This window comes from Elephantulus edwardii, unplaced genomic scaffold (genome assembly GCF_000299155.1).
Source record: "Elephantulus edwardii isolate Elephantulus edwardi_28Jun2011 unplaced genomic scaffold, EleEdw1.0 scaffold00012, whole genome shotgun sequence".
NCBI classification, from domain to species: Eukaryota; Metazoa; Chordata; class Mammalia; order Macroscelidea; family Macroscelididae; genus Elephantulus; species Elephantulus edwardii.
Window position 1 is genome coordinate 2,927,629 of NW_006399762.1, and position 25,450 is coordinate 2,953,078.

The 25,450-nt window shown below is 36.6% G+C and overlaps 1 protein-coding gene across 2 annotated transcripts in view; it reads right to left on the bottom strand.

Moving 5' to 3' along the window:
• Nucleotides 1-56: 56 nt before the first annotated feature.
• ADAD1 (adenosine deaminase domain containing 1 (testis-specific)) overlaps nt 57-25,450 on the bottom strand; it is a 99,078-nt gene continuing 73,684 nt past the window's right edge. For both annotated transcript variants that reach the window (XM_006881047.1, XM_006881046.1), the window contains exons 9-11: nt 24,408-24,645; nt 10,201-10,333; nt 57-221 (exon numbers count right to left, since the gene is read on the bottom strand). In XM_006881047.1, coding sequence (XP_006881109.1) covers nt 108-221; nt 10,201-10,333; nt 24,408-24,645 — 485 coding nt within the window. In that variant the 3' untranslated portion in view covers nt 57-107. The remainder of the gene's footprint in view (nt 222-10,200; nt 10,334-24,407; nt 24,646-25,450) is intronic.

A 25,450-nucleotide genomic window follows, 5' to 3' on the forward strand; every position in this document is an offset into this window, starting at 1 on the left:
ATAAGACCTTGATTTTAAAAGTTGAAAGCCACTAATATTTTTGAAATATTTTTACTAAACACACGAAAAAGTACAAGAAATTTTAATATGACAAAGGGTTGCCTAATTCACATACTAAATTGCTCTATACAGGGAGATTTTACAATCCAGGAGCCATAGCCATGTTGCTGTAAGTAGGATTTCAACAAAGTTTTCGCTTCTTGATAGGATCCAGACATACACTAAAGATGAAAAAAAGTCGAATTAGGAAAAATAGTTTCACTTATGAAAAAAAATTAACTCTAATTTCCTATACTTTAACATTTAAAAACTCATCTTGAATTTCCATTTATTCTCAAAATATTAAATGAAGTTAAAAAATGCCAATTTCCAACATACATAAAGGCAAATTCTCATATCAAAAAAGTATCCATATCTATTACATAAAACTTTAATATATATAGCATGTAGAAGGAAATAAAAATTATCTTTTAACTCAAAACTATAGCTAATTATCACTAATATTTTGGTTACTTCCTTTTATTCCTTTACAAAGAAATATATTGCATAATATAAAATTTAGCTGCTCTAAGTGTACAACTTCAGGGTATTTTATTACATTTACCTAGGTATACAAACATTATCACAGCTTATTTCAAAACAATTTCATTATTCCCAAAAATCAATCAACCAATCAGTCTTTCTCTTTGTGTCTGTGTGTGCATGTGTATCTTCTCAATTCTCTTTCTTTGGAGAACCCTAAGCCAGAAGCCACCCGAAAACAGCCAAAACAATCGAGAAAAAGAACAAAGTTGGATAATTCACAATTTCTGATGTTAGCACTTACTACAAAATTATAATAATCAAGACAGTCTGAAACCAGCATAAAACCAGCATTTACGTTTATAAATTCTGGCACTTATTGTTGCTTGATTTTGACAAGAGTAGCAATATGATTTTGACAAGAGTAGCAATATAATACTATGGGGGGGGGAATAGGCGCTTCAACAAGTAGTTCTTAGATAACTATAAATTCATAAGCAAAATTATTGATTTGCTGATTTTTAGTTTTATGTTCAAAATTAGTATGTGAGGTGGTAAGATGGAATTCTGGCAGGATGTCTATTTACAGCTCCAGGGTAGAAATCTTTCCCCTTGTGGTGGTGGTTGTGTGCCTGTGAGTTGGAACCAATCCAGACATAATCTTCCAGCAGGTTTTCAGAGGCAGTAATGATACAGGACAGTGCTCTTCTTTTTCCAGCAGACCAGCTGGTAAATTTTAACTGTGTGCCTTTGGGATTGTAGTGCAGATTCTTAGAACCTGGGTTTCTTTGTTGTTGTGTACCATCAAGTTAGAGCTGACCCACAGCTGAGAACCTCTGGAGGGTTTTCAGAGGTCTTTAATTACACAGGAGGAGATTGGCCATCCTTCTCCTGAAGAGCAGCTGAGGGATTCAAAACATATCTTCAGTCATTGCAACACAGCTTCTTGCCAACAGGCCACCAGAGCTCTTAATTTTTTTTTTCTCTTGGACTTTCAATTGAATGATGCGAGGCCTGGCTAAATTCTAGAATACATTTTACTTGAGGCCAAGTGATTGTTTTACTCATATTTAATACCTTCACAGTAACATTTGATCTTGTATGTGACTAAAGAAGTAAGCTACTATGTGACTGAACAACTGAGCCCCATCTCATAGTTAGTTATACATATCAAATTAACCACCAAAGCCTCTATATTAGTTACCTAATGCTAACTATACTAGAAATACAACAAATAGGTAAATTTAAGGAATATAAATGTATTTTCTCACAGTTCTGAAGACCTACAGTTTAAAGCAGGGTCTTAGTAAGATCAATTCCCTGGTGTCTGCAGATGATTTCTTGGCATTCTTTTCTAACTTGAGTTTTGTATTTCCTCTGTGTGCACCATATCTATTCTGGTCTTTTTATAACTTAAGAGATCAGGTTCGGTAACCCACCTTACACAGGTATGGATGGCCTCAACTGAATAACTGATTGTATCTAACTGCACTGCATTAAGGTAATTTTAACAAACCAAACACACTGCTGTAGAGTTGGTTCTGACTCATAAGGCAGTCTGCATGTGCAAAGATTTACAGTCTTGAGAATTCTAGGAAATCCTATTCTATGATGAAAGTTCTCAATTACATTGCTATTGTATGTTAGATAATTATTAGTTATAAAGAGCCCTAGTGGAGCAATTCCACTATAATATTTTGCTTCTTGAGAATCTTAAGTTGTCTTTTGACCTCTTCTGTTCAAATCTTTTAATTTCAGAATTTCTTCCCTTTGTTTTGACACTTGATGCTCTGGTGCAATTTCCAAAGTGTCTTCTGGGAATTCATTTTGGTCGTCTTCTTTTCTGTCTTTGCTCTTATCATGGATGATATCTTTTATTTCATCCCATAACTCTTCTGGTGTTCTACCCTTAGTGTTATTCTGGAAACATTTAAATTCAGGTGGTATAGACTCAAGGTCCTTTTTGTTCTTGTGACTTGTTTAATTTTCTTCAGCTTCAATTTGTATGTGAGTAACTGATGGTCTGTTCCACAGTTTGAACCTGTTCTGGATGTGACTGTTGATATTGAGCTTCTCCAACTACTCTTTTCAAAGATGTAGTCAATCAGATTCCTGTGCAGTTCATCAGGTGAGATCCATGTTTAAAGATGCCCTTTGAGATTTTCATGTGTAAAAATTACTTTTGTGGTTTTTTTAAAAGTTTTCGGTGATAGTAAACGACTGAACATACAAAATGCAAACATTTGATATCTGACCTCATTTCGGTAACTAAGAACATACATTTCCACTACTAGTTTTTCCTTATATCCTATTTTTGTGTTACAGTTACTAGTTATTTTTAGTGCACCTTGGTTGTATGTTTTTGCTCAATTTCTGACTGTAAAAATAAAAACTGTCATATTTTTCTCTTTAGCTTTAGCTCTTGCTGCATATATCTGATTAATAGACACATTAACAGATCTCTCATATACATATGGCTAGTACACTATCACTCATAACGCTGTATTTTAAGATAAATACTGAAATTGTCTTTTTTACTATAAATGCATTCTTCCTCAATTTTCATTTCTTGCATAACCAATCATATTACTGTCTGACTAAAAGCAGCCCTGCCAATCCAGCTTAGTTCACTAATGCCTAAGATTAATGAATTAGAATCTTTATGAGTTCTTCTTCATTTGTGACAACTTCCAGTTTCCTACATTTCTGTTTCATACATTCCACATTCCAATTGTCAATTAAGGGTGTTTCTCCTCATTTTTAGTGACTTCAAATGTGGAATATAAAGCAAAGTATTACAATGGAATGAGCTCATTGGATAATAAAAAGGGAAAAACTCGCTAGGCATTTCGACAATCGAAAGACTTGAAAAACAAATTCCAGCATCAAACTGTAATACCTCTTGGGCCTATGGGAAAACCTTGAGTTATACAGGGACCATCAAAGGAAGATCAAAGGAACAGCCACTGTACCAAAAAGAATTGGCTGACACTGAAAAATATAAAAATGTACCACATGAACAGAAGCCAAGAGTAATTAAGTTCAAGCTGGACTGAAGACAATGGCAAAAAATAAGGTCCCAGGACTAACAGATGCATCCTTAGATGTATTCACCTGCCTATTCCAAGAAATCTTGAGGACAGCTGCTTGGTCAACTGACTGGAAGAGATTCTTAGGTTCATATTCCCAAGAAAGGTGATACAAGAGAGTGTGGAAATTACTCAATAATATTATTGATATCCCACGCAAGCAAAATAACTAAACAGTGCATACACAGAGAATTGCCAGACATTCAAGCTGGATTTAGAAGAGGATATGGCACCAGGATTATTATCATCTGATATCATTGCTGATGACAGATGGATCCTGGCTGAAAGTAAAGAATACAAGAAGAATGTCTATTTGTTCTTTATTAACTTTGCAAAATCATCTGACTGAGACAATCCTAATAAATTATGACTAATATTAAGAAGAATGGGAATTCCGGAACATTCCTGAGAAACCAAGACCAAGAAGCTGTCAGCAGAAAAGAGCCAAGGGAACACTGCATGTTTTAAAATCAGGAAAGCTGTGTCTCAGGGCTAATCCTTTTTCCAAATCAAGTAAATCTTAATGCTGAGAAAATCATTCAAGAAACTAGACTCAAAGAAGAATGTGACATCAGGATAGGAAGACAATTCATCAAGTATCTATGTTATGCAGATAAAAAAAGTGAAGAGGCCCTGAAATAGTTGCCACAGAATATCAAAGACCACAGCCTTCGATATGGATTGCATCTCAAAATCAAGATGACAAAAATCCTCACCACTGGACCAATAAGCAACATCATGATAGATGGAGAAAAGATTGAAGCTGTCAATGATTTAATAATTTGGATCCACAATCAACATGCTTGGTACCAGCAGTCAGGGGATCAGGAGATGTGTTGCATTGGAAAAGTCTGCAGTCAGGGACTTCTCCAAATTACTAAGGAGCAATGATACCAGTTTGAAAACAAAGGTGCACCTGATTCAGGTTAGTCTTTTCAATCACTTGCCATCTGAGAGCTAGACAATGAGTAAGAAAGAAACAGAAAATCGATCAAAATCAAAACTGTATTTTATCTGGGTTAGAGAAGACCACTGAATATGGATTGCCAAAGAATATATAATATATATCTCAGAAAAAGTGCAGTTAGAGTGTCATTTGGAGAAAAGGATGGTGACATACTTTAGGGCATATTGCTAGGAGAGGCTATTCCTTGAAATGTCATACTTGGAAAAGTGGAGAAGGCTTAGCAGATGAGACAGGAAGCCCGTGAAAGAGATGACATGGTGAACACAGCCAATAGGCTCAAATGTGTCAGAGATCATGAGTTAACACTGGATAGGACAGAGTTCAGACATAACGTTCACAGGTTTGACATGAGTCATACTCAACTCTATGACACCTAACAATGGTGGATAATGGCTAAAGGCTCAATTGCTAATCAAAATGCCAACAGTTCAAACCCACTTGCTACTCTGTGGGAGAAAGACCTGGTGATCTGCTCCTAAAAAGACCATTATTGTTACTCAGTGCTGTTGAATTGGTTCTGACTCTCCTAACTGCTTTATCTCCTCTTAATTTGTTATCTTTTTAGTTTTTTAGTCTCACGTTTATGTTTAGTCTGGATTCTTAGTGGTTACCTTTTATCTGTATTTTTTAAAAACTGACTCACTGCAATTGAGTCAGAACCAACTCATAGGTGACATCAAGCTTTCAGAGGTTATAAAATCACATGGGAGGACATTACCCATCTTCCCTCCACGGAGCAGCTGCTGGATTCTAATAGCCTACATTTGAATTGGTAGAGCGCCTCTTACCAATTAGTCATCTCACGACTGTGTCTTTATTATTCTCCAAAACTAAACTTCTATTGTGGAGTCAGTTCTGACGCAAAATCACCCTTCAAAGGACTTCTAAGGCTGTTCAACTGCATGGAAGAGGACTACTCCTTATAGTTGAGGTAGGGATGAGAACTGCCAATCTTTCAATTAGCACGAGTATTGTCAAAAGAGGAACATTGTTTTTCTGAGGTGGCTATTCTGAGTGGCAACAGTTAAGTACACAGTGAATTTCTGGTAACTTAAATATTAATGTTACCACTCCATGTTTTCTTATCTTGTGTTTCTATAAGAGAAATTCCCCAAGTGAATGGCTTTAACACAGAGAAATTTATTTCCTACCACTTGGGAAACTAGACATCTGAATTCAGGGTGCTGGCAAGGTTTGTTCTGTAAGCTCTGAGGGAGGACTCTTATCTTTTCTGATCTTCTGCTCCTGTACAATCTCTACATGGTTTGCTGTATCTTGTTCCCATTTCTGCTTCTTTCATGTACTCTTTGAATCTCTTATATCAAAGTGTATGATTTAAAACATATCGTAGATTAATACTGTTTCATTTACTCAGTAAGACAAACCAATCCCAAATGGGTATATAATCACAGGTTATTTAAATTAGGATTCACAAAATTCTATAACATTCTACACTGTTGACAGCAAAAATTTCATGTCCTTAGCACATGAAACACATTTATCACATCACATCAAGTCTTAAAGTAAATTCTAAGTTGAAAATTTCATCTTCTGACTCACTTATATCAAGTATCATGATACTCTAGAAATATTACATTTTCAGTGATATTTATCCTTCATCTGTAAGCCTATGAAATCTTTAGTTATTTCTCATGTACAGCTAGTGGAACAGAGACAAAGTAGAAATTTCCATTCAAATAGGAGAAATTGGAGGGGAAGGAAGGTATAATGTATGCTAAGAAATCCAAATCTTGGCAGTACAAATTATATTAGCTCTCAAGGCTTGAAAATAGCATTTTCTGCTATAAGACCATCTGGGCAGTAGTCCCACTTTCCAGAGTATACTGTTGACTACAACCTCTGGATTTTGGGTGAAGGGCCTTGACTCTGGGGGTCAGCTCTGCCTTCCAGGCCCACTGAGATGGTAACTCTGTGCCCTCAGTTTTGGGTGGCCCTATTCTGCTAGTCTATCCAAGTGGCACCTCCACAACTCCCTGGTCCTTGTCAGTCCCTTTTCCCCCATAGGCATGGCAGTCCTATTCTCCTCAGCTTCAGACAGGAAAAGACCTCAAACATGTAACTCTTGAAAACCTAGCAAATTATGGCTCCCCTCTTTGAAACTGAGATGATCCTCCTTCCTACATTTCCAATAGTTTTGCTAAGAGATCAGTTTTGCTTATCTCTAAGCTGTTCAAGGAATGATCCTCTTTTGTTTTGTTTCCTGCATCCAGAATTCTGAAAGAGAAACTTCATTCTTTCCTTTTGTTCTTTCACTGGCTTTTAAGTCTATAGTGATGAGTTTTCTGCTCGTGTAGTTGTTAAGATTTCTTACTCAAAAGCTTAATCTCTTTATCATAAGATAACATAATCATATCCTTGGTGAACATTCTAGGATAGGTGTCCTTAGACTGTATAACAAAATTTTCTTAATCTTTAAATTCTGTTTCATTTTAAGTTCACCTTTTTAAAAAATTCATATTTTACTATAAATAGTAAGCAGAAACCACATAACACCTTTAAGTATTTCCTCAGAAATTTCATTATTCAAGTTTCCAAATTCCTCACTTCCAAAGCTTTCCTTCACCAAACATTTGAATATAACTCAGGCAAATTCTGCCATTTGATAAAAATAATAAACCTTCCTCCATTCATATGTGCATCATTTTAAGGCTTAACCAGAGCAACATTTAAAGTTCTTAAGTCTACCAACAATTTGTTGTTGGCACTACATGTATCTCTAAAATGAGATTTTCTATGTAGTTCTTACTTTTTTCTGAGATCTCACTGGAACTGCCATGTGTTGATTAGGTATTTTTTTGTTTGTTTGCTTGTTTTGATTTTGTGAGGGAATTTTTTGGTGTGATTTGAGTTTATAAAGAATATTTATTTCAATCAAAAAATCATGCACATTTTGTTCCATACTATCAATTGCAATATACACAATATCTGATCATCCTTTCATTCCATTACTGAAGTTCATGAATCTAGTAGTAATTTTTTTAAGGCAATCTAGGCAATCACAAGTTGTTGTTGTTGTTATGTGCCGTCGAGTCACTTGCAACTCATAGCGACCCTATGTACAACAGCCCTAAACTCTCCTCTGTCCTGTGCCAATCGCACTTCTCGGATATACCCATCCTGATGACCCCAGTCACTGAAATCAATCCACTTCATAGAGGGCCTTCCCCTCCGGCACTGTCCCTTCACCCTCCCATGCATGATGTCACCCTCCAAGGACCCAGTCCCTCCTTACAACATGTCAAAAGTATGTTAGACTGATGGTGCTTCAGAATCCTTGCCTCCATGCAGCCGCCCTGGTTTAACCCTTTCTAGGATGAATCTGTTTGTTTTCCTAGCAGTCCATTGCACCCTCAATATTCTTCTCCTCCACCACAGCTCAAAGGCATCAATTATCCTTCTGTTCTCCTTAGTCACTGTCCAACTTTCTGATGCATAACAAGTGATAGCAAAGACCATGGCCTGTATCAGACACACCTTAGTCTCCAGAGAGACACCACTGCTCTTCAGTACTTTGGAGAGGTCCCTAACAGCAGACTTTCTCATGGCAATACGTCTTTTATTTTCCTGGATACTGATGCCAAGAGTGTTGACTGTGGAGCCAAACAAACTTAAGCTGTGAACAATCTCAATCTCTTCACCATCCATCCTGATGCTGCCAATTGGTTCAGTGGTGAGAATCTTTGTATTCTTGACATTGAGCCTCAATCCATATTGGAGGCTTCAGTCCTTGACCCTCTGCAGCAGGTGCTTCAGGTCCTTATCAGTTTCAGCAAGCAGGGTTGTGTCATCTGCATTACGCAGATGGTTGATAAACCGTCCCCCAATCTTGACCTCACATTTCTCCTCACAGAGCCCAGCCTCCTGGATAATCTGTTCTGCATATAGGTTGAAAAGGTATGGAGATAGGATGCATCCCTGGTGTACGCCCTTCCCGATTTTGAACCATGCAGTGTTTCCTTGCTCTGTTCTGACGACTGCCTCCTGGTCCAAGTATAGGTTTCGCATTAGAACGATCAAGTGTTCTGGGATTCCCATTCTTCTCAGAGTCAGCCACAGTTTGTTATGATCCATGCAGTCAAACGCCTTTGCACAATCAATGAAACACAGATAGACATTCCTCTGGTATTCTCTGCGTTCAACCAAGATCCATCTAACATCAGCCACAATTTCCCTAGTACCACGACCCCTTCTAAACCCAGCCTAGACTTCTGGTAGTTCTCTGCTGATGTGCTGTTCCAGTCGTTTTTGTATAATCTTCAACAGAATCTTACTTGCACATGAAATCAATGATATTGTTTTACAGTTTCCACACTCTGTTGGGTCACTCTTCTTTGGAATGGAAACAGTAGACATTTTAAAACTCTTCCACCTTATTATCCAGTTTCAAAATGGCTTGCACATCTTTGGTTTTTGTAAGAGGAGTACTCTCATTTCTTAAGAGTACCAAATTCTTAGTTATCCAGTGCTACTAATATATAAATATCACAAATGGATAAGCTTAAGATACAAACTTATATTCTTAGTTTAGGATGTTATAAGTCTGAATTCAAGTTGTGGGTTCTGCAGAAGGCTTTCTTTTTCTGTCAGTACCAGAAGAAAGTCTTTGTCTCTACTGTATTTCTCTATTTAGGTAACTGTAATATGACTTGGTATCTCCTTCTCTGCATCTCTATTTCTTTTCCTTGCCTATTTATTCTCTTAATTTAAGATTTTGTTGTTGTTGTTGTTGTTGTTAGGTGCCGTCAAGTCATAGATGACTCATAGCAACCCTATGAACGAAAGACCTGAGCACTGTTCATAGAGTTTCTGGAGGCAAGCTATTTTGGAAGTGGATGCCACTCCTGATTTCAAGCTTGTTTTAATCAGGAAGCTCCACCAAACATCATGCTTGGGAGGATGGAGGGCAGGCGCAGGAGGGAAAGGACCTCTGGGAGATGGATTGATTCGGTGACTGGCGCATTTGGGATGAGTGTGTCAGAGACAATGAGATTGGCACAGGACAGAGCAGAGTTTAGAGCTGTTGTACATAGGGTCGCTATGAGTTGCAAGCAACTTGACGGCACATAACAACAACTACAACAACAGGTCAAAGTAGCTCTATGTTGTTGCTGTTATTGTTAAGTGCCACTGAGTCATAGATGACTCAGAGTGACCCTATGAACAAAAGACCTGAGCACTGTTCATAAGAGTTTCTAGAGGCAAGCATTTCAGAAGTGGATGGTACTCCCGCTTTATTCTAAGCTATTCTTACTTCACTAACAAAACAAAGACAACAAGATTCTAATTAAAAGACTGTTGTGGATTATATCACACTGGAGCTTGCCCATTTCCCACCCAGGAGGCAGCTGGTGCATCCAAAACACATGTCTTTGGGTTGGCAGTGTAATTCCTGCCAGTACGCCACCAGAAACTCCCAAACAAAGGCATAGAGTTTAAGATTTACAAGATAACAACAACAAACATTTTCAGAAGGATCCAAACATAAGGTCATATTATACATTCAGAAACTTATATTAAAAACTTCTATTACGTACTCTCATTATAAGATTAAAAGAGTATCTTTTTATTTCTATGATGAGCTTATTTTCCTTTAGGACTTACTTTAGCTGCATGATATGTACTAGCTTCAAGCAAATCTTCTTTTCTAGCTTCTTTGGCAAGCAGGTTAAAGCGACTTAACATTGCAGCCTTACAAAGCCGACTTGCCATTGACACACCACTTTTAAATGGAGAACTAAAGTAGAAAAAAATGAAACATTTAACAATAATTATTCAATAATTTATGTTGGTGATAATAGAGATTACAATCAATATATATTCTACAAATACTTATAGATCCTAGATAATGTGCAAAGTTATCCTTTTTCATAAAATTTCTTTTTAAAAGTTATTCCAAACATTTCATTCCTTTCTGAATGCAATTTGTTTTATAACATTTTGGGTTTATACTAAAATCAAAGCAGGATATTATTACTAAGGACATTTATATCAAAGGTCATTAGGTTTTAGTATAGTGATTTTACTAAGGATTGACTAGAAAAAGACATGAAAATACTACCTATGGTAAAGAAAATGTTCTGCATTCTGACTAGCATGATTATCATACAAAGTTAACACATATTGATGGGTTATACACACATAAAAAAACCTCATAGAACTGTGTATTAATTAAAAAAATCAAATATACTCACCTACCTTGTCTCCCCAGATATGTGTATTCATGTACACCTTTTAAAACTGGATCTATAAATTTCAGTGTTTTTGCTGTTATCATTCTTCTCTCCATTGTATTTCTCATTAGCCATTTCTGGCTATTACAGCTTACAAAATTAACAATCTTTCTTTACTTCCTGTATCTATAGTATTTGAAATATAGCTTTTCAAATACATCCATCAAGAGATGCAACTGATTTCTCTTTCCTGTAAGTTTGCCTATCTTATGATTTTTCCTGATAAACAATATAGAGCCAGAATGTCAATGTTCCAGAGTTCAAACCAAAGCTTGGAGGTTTGTGTTTCTGTCATTCTGTTACTTTTCCTCTACTGTTTAAAGAGTTTTTAGTGCTGAACATTCTGTGGACTTCCAAATGAACACATATGTCTTAGAAAGGGTGCAGTCAATGTGCTCTTTGGAGGCAATGATGATAAGGCTTCACTTCACATACTTTGGGTATATTGCTGGAAACGGTTATTTCTTGGAGAAGGACATGATGCTCATAAAAGGCGGAGGGTCAGCATAGGAGAGGAAGACACTTCCATCTGGTGGATGGACATGACTGACTCAATGAGCCCTAATGTGTCAGGAAGTGTGAGGACGACACAGGATAAGACAGGGTTTAGATCTGTTATTTATAGGGTTACTAAGGGCCATATTCTACTAGATGGCACCTAACAACAACAATTAATCCTTGCCTCTGTCATGTGAGCAAATTAGGACTATGTTACTAGAAAGTGAACAAATAAATACATGGGCAAGCAGCTAAATAACCTTCTTAAATCACTCCAGCTGAACTTCCATAGAACAGCAGATGACAGAGGAAGCCCAATTAAACTATGTTTAATTAAACAATAAAAACACAAAAACTATGCACTTCACTTACAAATTTATGAGCAGGCCAAACTGCAAGCCTTCCAACCCCAATCCAACCCAGGTGCGAGCAGGCAGCTGCAACCTGTCCCCGAGTGTACCCACCCGGGTGCAAGCCAGACAGCTAGCCCCACCATTGAGGTGGGCAATTGCAATCTGAGGGAGGTTCCCTCACGTACCTACCCAGACAGTAAGAATCTGAGTGAAGTCCCACAGGTGGCCACCTGACGAGCATCTGTGTGCATGCCTGCCCGGCATATACCTGTGCATGTGCCTGTCCCATCCTCAGCCTTGCATCCTCTCACATCCAGTCAACTGACTGCTTTTAATCTGGAGCGCCGTGGTCTGACTTAGCTGCAACAATTATGTGACAGAAGAGGGCATTTTCATAGGCCATGAACAGAAACTGCCCTTAGTTAAGAAGTACAGAGAGAAACACAGGCAGTATAACTGTCACACCCTCTTCTGTAACAGTGACTTCAGATAAAGAACCTATTATCACCTCAGGCATGAAAAACCTCTACCGAAGCAATGTCATGAAAGAAGCAGGCTACCCTACACAAGCCCAAAGTAACATATGAACCCCCAAAAGTGACACAGTGTCAATGGATTTCCTGAATCCAGAAAGTCTGATAGAACTTTCTGACAAAGAATTCAAAAGAACAATGATTGAATATTTTCAATGGGTGAAAGATAAACTTGAAGAATTATAGGACATTGTAAACAAATACTAGGAGGAGCTTTTAACAGTACAAAACAATATATAAATAAAACAAATGAGGCATTAGAGGCTCTGGAAAAACAAGAAATCATGATCCAATATATAAGATCCAATGTCTCAGATGCTGTCAACATGATGGAGGTACATATGAACAGAGTTGAAGAGACAGAACACATAATCAGGGAGATAGGAGATAGAATTGTCATCACTGATATGATAGAGTAAAAAGCAGAATCAAAAAGAAAGAAAAAAGAAGAAAACCTTAAAATATGTGGGACACTATCAAAAGAAATAATATGAGCATCATTGGACTCCCAGAACAGGAAGAAGCAAGTAAAACCCCAGAAAAGAAGAAAATGTTCCAGGCATAATCAAGAATGAGAGACTATGTATTTAAGAAGCTGAACGAACACCATATAAAATAGACTTCAAAAGAAAAACACCAAGTCATATCATAGTCAAATTTGTCAGAACCAAGATAAGAAGAGAATTCTGAAAGCAGCGAGTGAGAAACAAAGAGTAACCTATAAGGAAAAACAGAGAAGATTAAATGCTGGCTTCACAGTAGAAACCAGGCGAGCAAGAAGACAGTGAAAGGACATATATCGAACACTCTTAAGAATACAACTCTAAACCAAGAATATTGTACCCAGCGAGAATGTGAAGGAGAGATCAAGATATTCTCAGAAAAGCAGAGCCTAAGGGAGTTTGTAAAAACAAGATCGGTGTTGCAGGAAACACTGAGAGACATCCTTCTTGCAGAGGTGTCACAGAAAGCAGGATGGACCAAAGTAACTAGCAACAAAACCAAAAAGAACTCAACACAATGACAGCAATAAAACCTTGTCTCTCAATAGTCATACTGAATGTGAATGGTTTACATGCACCACTGCAGAGAAAAAGAGTAGTAGACTGGATTTTTTAAAAATCCAAAATCCATAAATATGCTGCTTACAAGAGACACATCTGAAAAGTGAAGAGAAATAAAGCCTAAAAATAAGAGTGGAAAAAAATATACCAAGCAAATGGCAACCAGAAAAAGCAGGAGTAGCAGTTATTAATCTCTGATAAAATAAATTTAAATGCAAAAACTATGACAAAGAACAAGGAAGGGTACTACAAAATGTTTAAAGGGTCAACAGAACAAGAGGACCTAACAATAATAAGTATCTATGCACCAAATTATAAGCTGCAAAATATATAAAACAAACATTAATAAAACTGAAAAAGGATATAGACAACACCCCTATCATAGTTGAAGACTTCAATATACCACTCTCAAGAAAAGATAGAACTACCAGAAAGAAACTCAACAAAGATGCTGAAGAATTAAAACCACACAATAAACACACACACACACACACACACACACACACACACACACACACACACATTATACCTTCTTATTCAATGTACATGGGACATTCTCGAAAAGATCACATTTTAGGTCACAAGGCAAGCATCAATAAAGTAAAAAAAAAAACACACCCAACAACATAGAAATAATAAGAGTATCTTCTCAGACCATAATGCTACAAAATGAGAAATTAATAATGAGGATAATGGAGGAAAAATCCCATACATTTGGAAACTGAACAACACCTTGCTTGAACATGAGTGGGTACTGGAAGAAATAAAAAATGAACTTAAAATGTTTCTTGAAGCAAATGATAATGAAAACATCACTTACCAAAACCTCTGGAAAACAGCCGAAGCAGTAATAAAAGGTCAATTTGTAGCAATAAACAAATGTATAAAAAGGCAGGGAAAAAATGACCATTAACTCTCTAACCCAACATCTTCAACAAATTATAAAAGAACAGCAAGAAAACCCAACACCCTCTAAAAAAATGGAAATTATAAAAATTCAGGCAGAAAGAAATGAAATAGAAAACAGAAAAACAACTGAAATCATCAACAAAAGAAGGAGTTGGTTCTTTGAAGAGATCAATAAAATCAACAGACACCTGGCAAAACTAACAAAGGAAAAGAAGGAAAAAACACTAATAATCTGAATAAAAAATGAAAAGGGCAATGTCACAACAGAACTAAAATAAAAAGGCTAACAGTGGAATATTATGAAAAACTATACTCAAGCAAATATGAAAACCTAGAGGAAATAGACAAATACTTAGAAATTCACAACCTACCTAAACTGACACTAAGTGAAACTGAACATCTGAACAGACTCATTAAACAAGAAGAAACTGAAAAGGTAATAAAATAACATCCAGCCATAAAAAGGCCCTGGACCAGTTGGTTTTACAAGTGAATTTTATCAAACATTTAGAGAAGAACTGTCACCAATTTTACATACACTATTTCAGGAAATAGAAAAAGATTAAATTCTCCCCAACTCATTCTATGAAGCAAACATATCCAGGATGCCAAAACTAAGTAAAGACACCACCAAAATAGGAAACTATATAGGCCAGTATCTCTCATGATTAGAGACACAAAATCCTGAATAAAATCTTGGCCAATAGAATCCAATGATAAATCAAAGAAATAATTCACCATGACCAACTGGGATTCATGTCAAGCATGCAAGGATGGTTCAACATAAGAAAAGCAATCAGAGTAATTCATCACATTAACAAAGCAAAGAACAAGAACCACATGATCCTATCAATTGATGCAGAAAAGGCCTTTGACAATATCCAACACCCTTTCCTGATTAAAACACTCAACAAAATAGGATTAGAGGGGAATTTCTTCAGTATAGTAAAAATGTATTTACACAAACCTGAGAGTCAACATTGTTTTCAATGGAGAGAGACTAAAGACATTCCCTTTGAGGATAGGAACTAAGCAAGGATGTTCACTATCACCTCTCCTGTTCAATACTGTATTGGAAGTCTTAGCGATAGCAATAAAACGAGGAAAAAATAAGAGGTATCTAAATTGGCAAAGAGGAGGTAAAATTATCTCTCTATGTTGATGATACGATAGTACACTTAGAAAACTCTAAAGACTCACTAAGAAAACCACTGGACATAGTTGACCAATTCAGCAAAGTGGCAGGATACAAGATCAATATACAATCATCAATTGGATTTCTATATAGTGACAAAGAGAATAGAGTGTTGTAGCTAAGAAAACAATACTCTTCACAACAGCTAATCACAATACTAAATACTTGGGAGTAAATCTAACCAGAAGCACAAGGGATGTATTCAAAGAAAATTACAAAACATTAGAGCAAGAAACAAAAACAGACCTGGAGAAATGAAGAATATACCTTGCTCATGAATAGAACAATATTGTTTAAATGACAATACTACCAAAAGCAATTTACATGTTCAGTGCAATCCCAATACAAATACCAATCCCACTCTTCAACGTGATGGAAAAGGCAATCTCTAATTTTATCTGGAATGGAAAGAGGCCTAGAATAAGCAAAACACTCCTTAAAAAAGAGAAACGAAGTAGGAGGCATCTCACTCCCTGATTTAAATCCTACTACACTGCCATGGTGGTCAAGACACTGCGGTACTGGTACAACAAAAGACACATAGAACAATGGAATAGAATTGAGAACCCAGAAATTAGACCATTTACCTATGGACAAACCTTGGAAGCAAGAGTGGCATCCACTTCCACAACAGCTTGCCTCTGGAAACCTTATGAACCTGGAGAAAGGACGAAAGTTATGCAGGTGGTGTCCAGGACTTTCGTTCATAGGGTCGCTATGAGTTGTCTGCGACTCGACAGCACTTAACAACACCACCACCACAACAACCTATAGACAACTGATTTTTAATAAGGAGATGAAATCAGTTAATTAGGGAAATGAAAGCCTTTTTTTAACAAATGATGCTGGCAAAATTGGAAAACTATCTGCAGAAAACTAAGCAAGATCCCTATCTCACTCTACACACAAAAACCAACTCAAAATGGATCAAGGACCTAGGACTAAAACCAAGGACTATAAATTTCATTAGAGAAAAGCTTGGAAGAACGTTATAAGTCCTAATCCACAACATTAACAGTCTTCCAAGCATCTTGAAAAACCTAAAACAGGGCGAAGATAAAATACATGAATGGGACTTTCTAAGAATCAAATCCCTATGCACATCCAGACCCTTCTCCAACAGGGTAAAAAGGGAAGCCACAGACTGGGGGGAAAATTGGTTATGACAAGTCTCATAAGGGATTTCTATCTAGAATTTATAGAATACTTCAAAACCACAAGATAAACAACCCAACTGGAAAATTGGCATAGGATATAAACAGACACTTCACAAAAGATGATATTGAGATGGCAAACAAAACATAAAGAAATGTTCAAAATCCCTAGCTCTAAGAGAGTTGTAAATCAAAACTACTATGAGTCATCATCTCACACCAGTAAGATTAGCAAAATTTGACAGAACAGAAAACAACAAAAGCTGGAGAGATTGTGGAGAAATTAGAACCCTTTTCACTGCTGGTGGAAATGTAAAATGGTGCAACCACTATAAAAGGCAGTGTGACACTTTCTCAAAAAGTTGGGAATAGAAATACCATTTGACCTAGTAATTCCACTACTGGGAATATACCCTAAAGAGACTATAACTGCCACCCAATCAGATATTTGCACATTCATGTTTATTGTTGCTTTGTTCACAATAGCAAAGGGTTGGAAATAACCCAAGTGCCCATAAACAAACAAAGGGATAAAGAAACTGTGGTGTATTCACAAAATGGAATACTATGCTGCACTGAAAAACAAGGAACTCATGAAATATTATATAAAATGATTGACCATGGAGGTCATTATGCTGAGTGAAATATATCATTCACAAAGGGAGAAATACTGCATAATGCCACTGTTATGAAGCAAGACTGACATCGAAGCCTTGGGAGAATCTAAGAGAGCATAAATAATGTATACTGCATTGAAACAGATGGAGAGAACTGTTTGAAAGGAATATATGATTGGGTATTGTTTTGATGACAAGAGTCCAGAATGAAAGCTTCATCAGGGAGTGCACTGGGGGGGTGTGTATAATAATGATTTTTATTTTTTCATTTTCAAAGAGAAAAACCAACTGGGGCGAGGGGTGTTCAGTAACAATGAATGAATGGAAATCCAAGTCTCTATAAATTTTTATTAAAATTTCAATTAAAAAAAGAAAAAATTTACGAGCAAAGATGTTGCTGTTGTTAAATGCCCTCAAATCCAGTATAATTCAGTGACCTTATGAACAACAAATTCGAACTTTACCCCATTCCTACAATCTCCCAAACACCGCTGCAGTCAGTGTCAATCCATCTTGTTGAAAGCATTGAAAAATGCTCTCTGATGCACAGCATTTAACTGCAAAGACAATGGCCTGGATTCAGTGCACTGTAGTCTCCAGAGTGACATCACTGCTTTTCAGAACTCTGGAGAGGCCTCTGATAGCAGACTTCCCAATGCAATTCGTCTTTTCATTTCCTGACCGCAAGGGCTAAGAGTGATAATTGTAATTTCAGTTTGCTCAGCTGAAACCGGTAACAATCTAAATCTCTTCTCCATCTATCAAGGTGCTTGCAACTGGCTCTGTGGTGAGAATATTTGTCTTTTTGATGTTAAGCTTCAATCCACATTGAAGACTGCAATCCTTGACCTTCTGCAGCAAATGCTTCAAGACCACAGTTTTGGCAAGCAAGGTGGTATCATCTGCTTAATACAGGTCTGTTGATGAGTCTTCCTCCAATCCTTATGTCACACTTCATTTCAGCCTCTCAAATGATCTGTTTCGTACATAGATTGAATAGGTTTGGAGACAGGACACATTCCTGATGTACTCCTTTCCTAATTTTGAACCATCCAGTGTTTCCTTGTTCTGTTCTGACAACTGCATTCTGGTCCAAGTATATAAAGGTTTCACATGATCACAAATCAAATGTCTGGGATTTCCATTCTCCTGAAAGTTAGCCACAATTTGTTGTGATCCACATAATGAAATGCCTTTGCACAGTCAATGAGGCAAAGATAGACATTACTCTGGTACTCTTTGCTTTCAGCCAAGAACCATTTAATCTTGGTCATAATGTCTCTAGTGCCACAGCCTCTTCTAAATCCAGCTTATATTTCTGGTAGTTCTCTGTTAATGTACCATTCCAATAATTTTTGGATAATCTTCAGCAGGATTTTGCTTGTGTGTGATATTAGCGATGTTGTTGTTGTTATGTACCGTCGAGTTGCTTGCGACTCATAGAGACCCTAGGTACAACAGCCATAAACCCTGCTCTGCCTTGTGCCAATTTCACTGTCTTCGATACACCCACCCTGATTACTCCAGTCACGGAATCAATCCACCTCATATAGGGTCTTCCTCTCCTGCCAAGCATGACATCCCTCTCCAAGGACTAGTCCTTCCTCGCAACATGTCCAAAGTATGTCAGATCAAGCCTCAGAATCCTTGCCTCCAAGGGTTAACCAACCCGGGTTAACCCTCTCAAGGATGAACCTGTTTGTTTTCTTACCAGTCCATGGTTCACTCAATGCTCTTCTCCAGCACCACAGCTCAAAGGCATCAATTCATCAATTTTCCTTCTATCCTCCCTAGTCATTGTACAGCTCACTGATGCACAGCAAGTGATTGCAAAGACCATGGCCTGTATCAGGCGCTCCTTAGTCTCCAGAGTGACACCACTGCTCTTCAGTACCCTGGAAATGTCTCTTACAGCAGACCTTGCTGTTGCAATACATCTTTTAATTTCCTGGCTGCTGGTGCCAAGAGTGTTGAGTATGGAGCCAAGCAAACTAAGGCTGTGAACAATCTCAATGTCTTCACCATCGATACTGATGCTGTCAATTGGCCCAATGGTGAAAATCTTTGTCTTCTTGATATTGAGCCTTAATCCATATTGATTGGCTGCAATCCTTGACCCTCTGAAGCAAGCACTTCAGGTACTCCTTAATTTCAGCAAACAAGGCTGTTTCATCTGCATAACACAGATTATTGATGGATCTTCCACCAATTCTGATGCCACACTTTTCCTCATAGAGTCCAGCCTCCTGGATAATCTGTTCTGTATATAGGTTGAAAAGGTATGGAGATAGGACAGATCCCTGGCATACACCCCTCTCAATTTTGAACCATGCAGTGTTTCCTTGCTCTGTTCTGACGACTGCCTCTTGGTACAAATATAGGTTTCTCATTAGCACAATCAAGTATTCTGGGATTTCCAATATTCTCAGAGTCAGTCACAGTTATGATCCACACAGTCAAATGCCTTTGTGTAATCAATGAAACACTGAGAGATATTGCTCTGGTATTCCATGCTTTCAGCTAAGATTCCTCTAACATTAGCTATAATATTCTTAGTATCATGATCCCTTCTAAACACAGCCTGGACTTCTGGCAGTTCTCTGCTGATGTGCTGTTCCAGTCATTTTTGGATAATGTTCAATAGAATCCTGCTTGCACGTGAAATAAATGATATTGTTCAATAATTTCCAGTCTGTTGGGTCGGTCACCTTTGGGATGGGAACAAATACAGATCTCTTTCAGTCAGGTGGCCTAGTGGTTGTTCTCCAGATTTTCTGACACAATTTGGTGCGTATATCCAGGGCAGCATCTGTTAGCTGAAATATGTCAACTGCTATATCATCTTTCCTGGGGCTTTATTTTTTGCTAATTCCTTCAAAGCAGCTTGAACTTCTTCCTTCATCATCATAGGCTCTTGATTATATGTTGTTTCATGAAATTCTGTGTCTGCCAATTCCTTTCAATACAGTGACTCTGTATACTCTTTTCATCTTCTTTTTAATACTTCCTGGATCATTTAATATTCTGTCCATATCATTAAGTATTGAAACTCGAGGCTTGAATTTGTTCTTCAGATTTTCCAGCATAAGAAATGCTGAATGAGTTCAGCCCTTTTGCTTTTCCAACTCCAGCTCTTTCCATATTTCATTATAATACTTTGCTCTGTCTTCTTGTGTAACCCTTTGAAATCTCCTTTCAGCTCCTTAACTTCTTGGTATCTTCCCTTTGCTTTGGCTTCTCAGCACTCTAGTGCAAGCCACCAAGTTTTGGGATGGTTTTATGTACAACTGTTGTTAGGTGCAATGAAGTTGACTACAACTCACAGTAACCCTAAAAACAACAGATCTGAACCCTGCTCTATTCTGTATCATCCTCATGATGCCTGTCTTGCTCAAGCCCTTTGTTATTGCCACAGCATCAATCCATCTTGTAGAGAGTCTTCCTTTCTTTCACTGAACCTCTACCTTTTCTCTTGAAGGACTGATTCATCCTGAAAATATTGTAATGAGAGATTAATTCACTGATGGGCACTAAGTTTGTTAATCTTGTAAATGCTACAATGAATATAATTTAAAAAGCAACCAATCAAAAACCCACCTTCAAATTCACTGCGATCAAGCTAGTTCCAACTCACAGTGACCCTTCATTAGGTTTTCAAGACTGCTCTTCATTATCCTTTGGAGTCACTGATTGTATCAAACCTCCCAAGACATGTAGTCTTTTGGGTCAAGAGAGCTCCCTCATAATAAACAGAGATGTGCATATTTCTATTATTTCTTCTATTAGGCTTCTAGGGTATATAACAGGTATTGCTGGATCTTAAGATAGTTTTAAAGAAAATGTTCTATTGTTTTCCAGAGTGATTACACAATATTCCCAATGTTTGAAACAAAGAAATCTGGGCCACTTTAACCAAATTTTGTTACCATGGCTGAAGAAGAATCACCAAAATAGACATGGCTTTTGAATATTTTGGTGGACTGGGAAGAAATCCAAAACAGAAAAAGTATTGTTCAATGCTCTGCTAGTCTCATTCCTAAAAAGAAGGGACAAAATACGCACTGCATAGCAACCAAATCTCTTGCATGAGGATTTTGAGCAGGGTCTGGCCCACAATCTTGGCTCACTAGCACTTCCACATAAAGCCAGGGCTTTAAGCTGTATTTATTCAGGTTGTCATTAATTATAATTACTTGATAATTATTCATTATCTAGGTATCATGATGAAGCTGCCAAATTGTACAATTTTCAGTCTGTTTCCTGTTTCGTGTCACTGGTCATAAAAGAACTGATTTAAAGAGTAAGCAGAGTTGTCCACAAGTCAGATGTTCATAACCCAAGGGCTGACTTTGTAGGATATTCCTGTCATCTTCCTTTCTGATAGTCCTGATTTCTTCTTATTGCCCTGATTTCTTTTTCTTGCCTACTGCTTTAAGATTCTGGATAATTGTCGGCAAGATTTTGCTTGTATGTGATACTGACAGGGAATGACAAAGGAAACACTGATGAAGGAGATCAACCAGAACTGCTTTTGACAGAAACCTTGGCAATATAACAATAAAAACTGACCCTCACAAAAAAACAAAAAACAAAAAAAAAACCACACCCAAAAACCAAAAAGAAAACACACAACACAACCACAACAAAAACTATCCCTCAAGGAATGTAGCTATATGACAATAAAAACAGACTGTCAAGGAATGTGGCAAAACAAGACTCAAAGTCAAATAAGATGGCCAAAAATAACCATATGTCTATTAGAAGATCCATAGTTGTGTAAATCCTACTCTCTGCTAACAAATCCTTTTGTAAGATAAAAACCGGGTCGGTCTGTCCTGACCTGTTCATAGTCTGCTATAAACGTCTAGTAAACCTCAGTTTCTTTCTCTTGCCCTCACTTGGTATTGGTGTCTTTCTTGTATATCCAAGTCAGAACTTTCTAGTTCTTACTTGAAGAGGTCCCACGAAATCATCCCCTTGATAATACTAGTGATACTGTTCCATAATTTGCCCATTCTGTCACATCACTTTCTTTTAGAAATGGAAATAAGTATGGATCTCTTCCAGTCAGTTGGCCATGTATTAGTCCTCCAGAAGTCCTGGCATAAGCTAGTTAGCACATCAAGAGCTGCATCTCTTTGCAGAAATAAGTCAATTGGTATTACATCAAGTCCTTGGTTTTTTAATTTTTTTTTAATTTAGGAAAGGGTCTTGTATTTTACACAATGTTTTCTGCATCAGTTGAGATTATAATTTAACTATTTTCCTACTCACAGTTTCCAGAGGCATGTTGTTTACGAAGTAGATACCAATATGAACGTTGATAAATGTAGATTGTTATAGAAAAGCTGAGGCCTTTCGTTCATAAGGTCACTATGAGTAGTGCTCTACTTGAAGGCAATCAGCAACAACATTTTCCTGTTTAACTTATATAGTAAATTATATTGATTTTCTAATGCTAAAATATATTTGCATTTCTACTATTAATCCCATCTGACCACATATTATCATGTCTTTCTTAAAATGTTGAATTTCTTTTAGAGTTTTGTAAAAAAAAATGTTTGTACCTGTATTCATTACTAATACTAGTCTGCAATTTTCTCTTCATTTTCTGTAAATAGTTTGGATAGCAAAGGTTGCTGATGAGTCTTCTTTCAGTACTTGATGTCATATTCTTTCTTCATATATTCCAACTTCTCGGACTTTTATGCTCAGCATACAGATACAGTGAAAGAAAACAACACTAATGCACACCTTTACTGACTTTAAATAATTCTGTTGTTTTGTTTCACTGATTGCTTCTTGGTCTATGTATAACTTTCACATGAGCAAATTAAGTATTCTAGAATTCCTATTTTCAATGTTAATCACAATTATGATTCAAAGAATTGAAAAACAAGCAGAAATCTTTTTGCTATTTCCTCTACAATTCTTATTTCCTTTGCATGACTCACATAAAATGGGAGAAAAAAATTCTGACGAATATATTGCCACTTCTCAAATAACAAACACTTAAAAACTCTACTATGAATAACATTAGCACTGTTGGATACAGTGCAATAAAATTCTTCAGGTTGGAAAGCACTTGAAATGCCACTGGGTAAGAGCTGCTGCCTCAAAGGAGAGTTTACCTTAATGGCTTGGACAAAGTAAAACTTTGTTTCATTTAAAACTTTTTATTTGCTGATGGGGTGTAAATATCAATAGACTGGAGCATGTAGAAAATGGTGAGGAAGGTATAGGAAAGAACAAGGTTTCAATCCATTGTTCAGAGGGTCTCTATGAGTCACCGTTGACTTGACTAGACCTAACAACAACAACTGTCTTCCAATGTAAACTTTATGAGTCATGCACTAAGAACATATGGCTCATGTGGTGATGTGGAGAATTCAAGTTACGATCAGAGGTAGTGGAATATCATGTTAGGAACAAAGGTTACCCTAAATTGATTCAGATTTCTTTTACTCAAGATTCAAGTCTTAAGTATTAATCCTGTGGAGCTCTGCCTGTAATTAACAGTAAAACATTTATGCTGATGCAAGGACAAAGATCATCATTCTAATTAAAATAATATGCTTTACTGTTTCCCTAGCAAGAAATATATTTGTGTAGTTTTAATTTATATCTACTTCACATAAATAAAGCAATTTTTAACATTTAAACTTTTAAAATTATTCATTTCTTCATGAAAAATGTATGTTTTACAATAAAAGAAGGGCTTCAGTGCTATTCAATAAGCAATGGTAAGAATATTTCTTACAAAGAAGCCTTTAGAGGCACAGGCATTATTGTTAAGAACCAAAGCTTTGCTGCATTATTCGTAATAGCAAAGAGAGATGGAAGCAACTCCAAGTGCCCATCAATAAACAAATGGATAGAAAAACTGTGGTACATCCACACAATAGAATACTACATAGCACTGAAAAACAATGAACTCTTAAAGGTTTTAATGAACACACTATTTTAATAAAAACTGTTGACAACTGACACTTGGAGAAACTAGGTTCTGGAGTTATATTGCCTGAGTTTGAATGCTGGCTCTATAGTTCACAACAGAGTTGCAGTAAGTTTTATAATTTCTCTAATTTTTTTTACCATTAGAAAAAAAGTATTTTAAACTACTTTCATGCCTGTAATATGGCCACACTCAATTTATGAAAATTATTTTTATACAGAATTCAATTAAAAAAAGACAAAGTTAGAAAATAAAAATGCATTATTTAAGCAATATATTTTTAAAAAAATTAACGCTAACCTTTCAGTGATCTTTCCATTTAGACCATCCACGATCTCGAAAGAAATATCCCCTTGTGCCCAATTCAGGCTTAGAGATTTATATTCCAAGTTTGTTTGAGGTGGATATGCAGATGGTACTAGACTAATATGAGGTCTGTTAACCAAGTAAAACATTGGAAGTTTTGAAGTAAGTGCATCATCAACCCGCTGCTTTATAGCTATTTCCAAGCCTCTAGTATCACTACAATTCCCATCACCTGGAAAACAAAATAATGTCAAAATAAAAAATTAGAACCCCCAAAAGGAGAAAAAATCTGAAAATTGGAAATACTTATTATTTATCTTGAAATAGTCTCTTTTCACTAGCTACTCAGCAGTTCTATAGTTGTCAGAAACAAGACAAGGTAATGAAAGCCAGAATTGCCACTCAAAAAAGAATCTTTAAAGAAAATGATGAAAAGACATTTCAATAAAGAGCGCAAAGAATCAAAAGTTGACCCAGGAAGAAACTGGTAATTTTTACAAGTTTCTGTCAAATAGAATTGTCTCTTATTGTCTGGAGTTCCTCCAATTTCAGCATTAAACTAATGCAGTAGATAAATCTTGCTAAAGAAAAGTTGGTAAAAGTACAGTTTTGGTCACATATGAGGGCCACATTACAAATGTTCCCTAGTACAATGTTCCAGTTTTATAAACAAAGTAATTATAAAATAACCCTTTCTGGTTAAAACCAAAGTCAATACCAAAAGCTCTGGTCTTTGAATATTTATAATAGAGGAAACAAGAACTGAAAAAGATGAAAGCCATTTTCCATATTAAATGATCTATATTAAACTTACACGTTAGCAAAAGTAATTCTCATTTGAAAAACAGTAATTCTAAATCACATAGCTTTTCTCTTTAAGAAGGTCTTAAGTTTCCACATCACCAAGAATGCCAAGATTGTTAATGGACTTACACTTAGTAAGACCATCTCAGTACTAAAAAATCTCAAAAGGATATGACACTGCATTTATACATGTGGAAATTACTGGCTGCTGAATATTTTGCTGTAGGTATTTT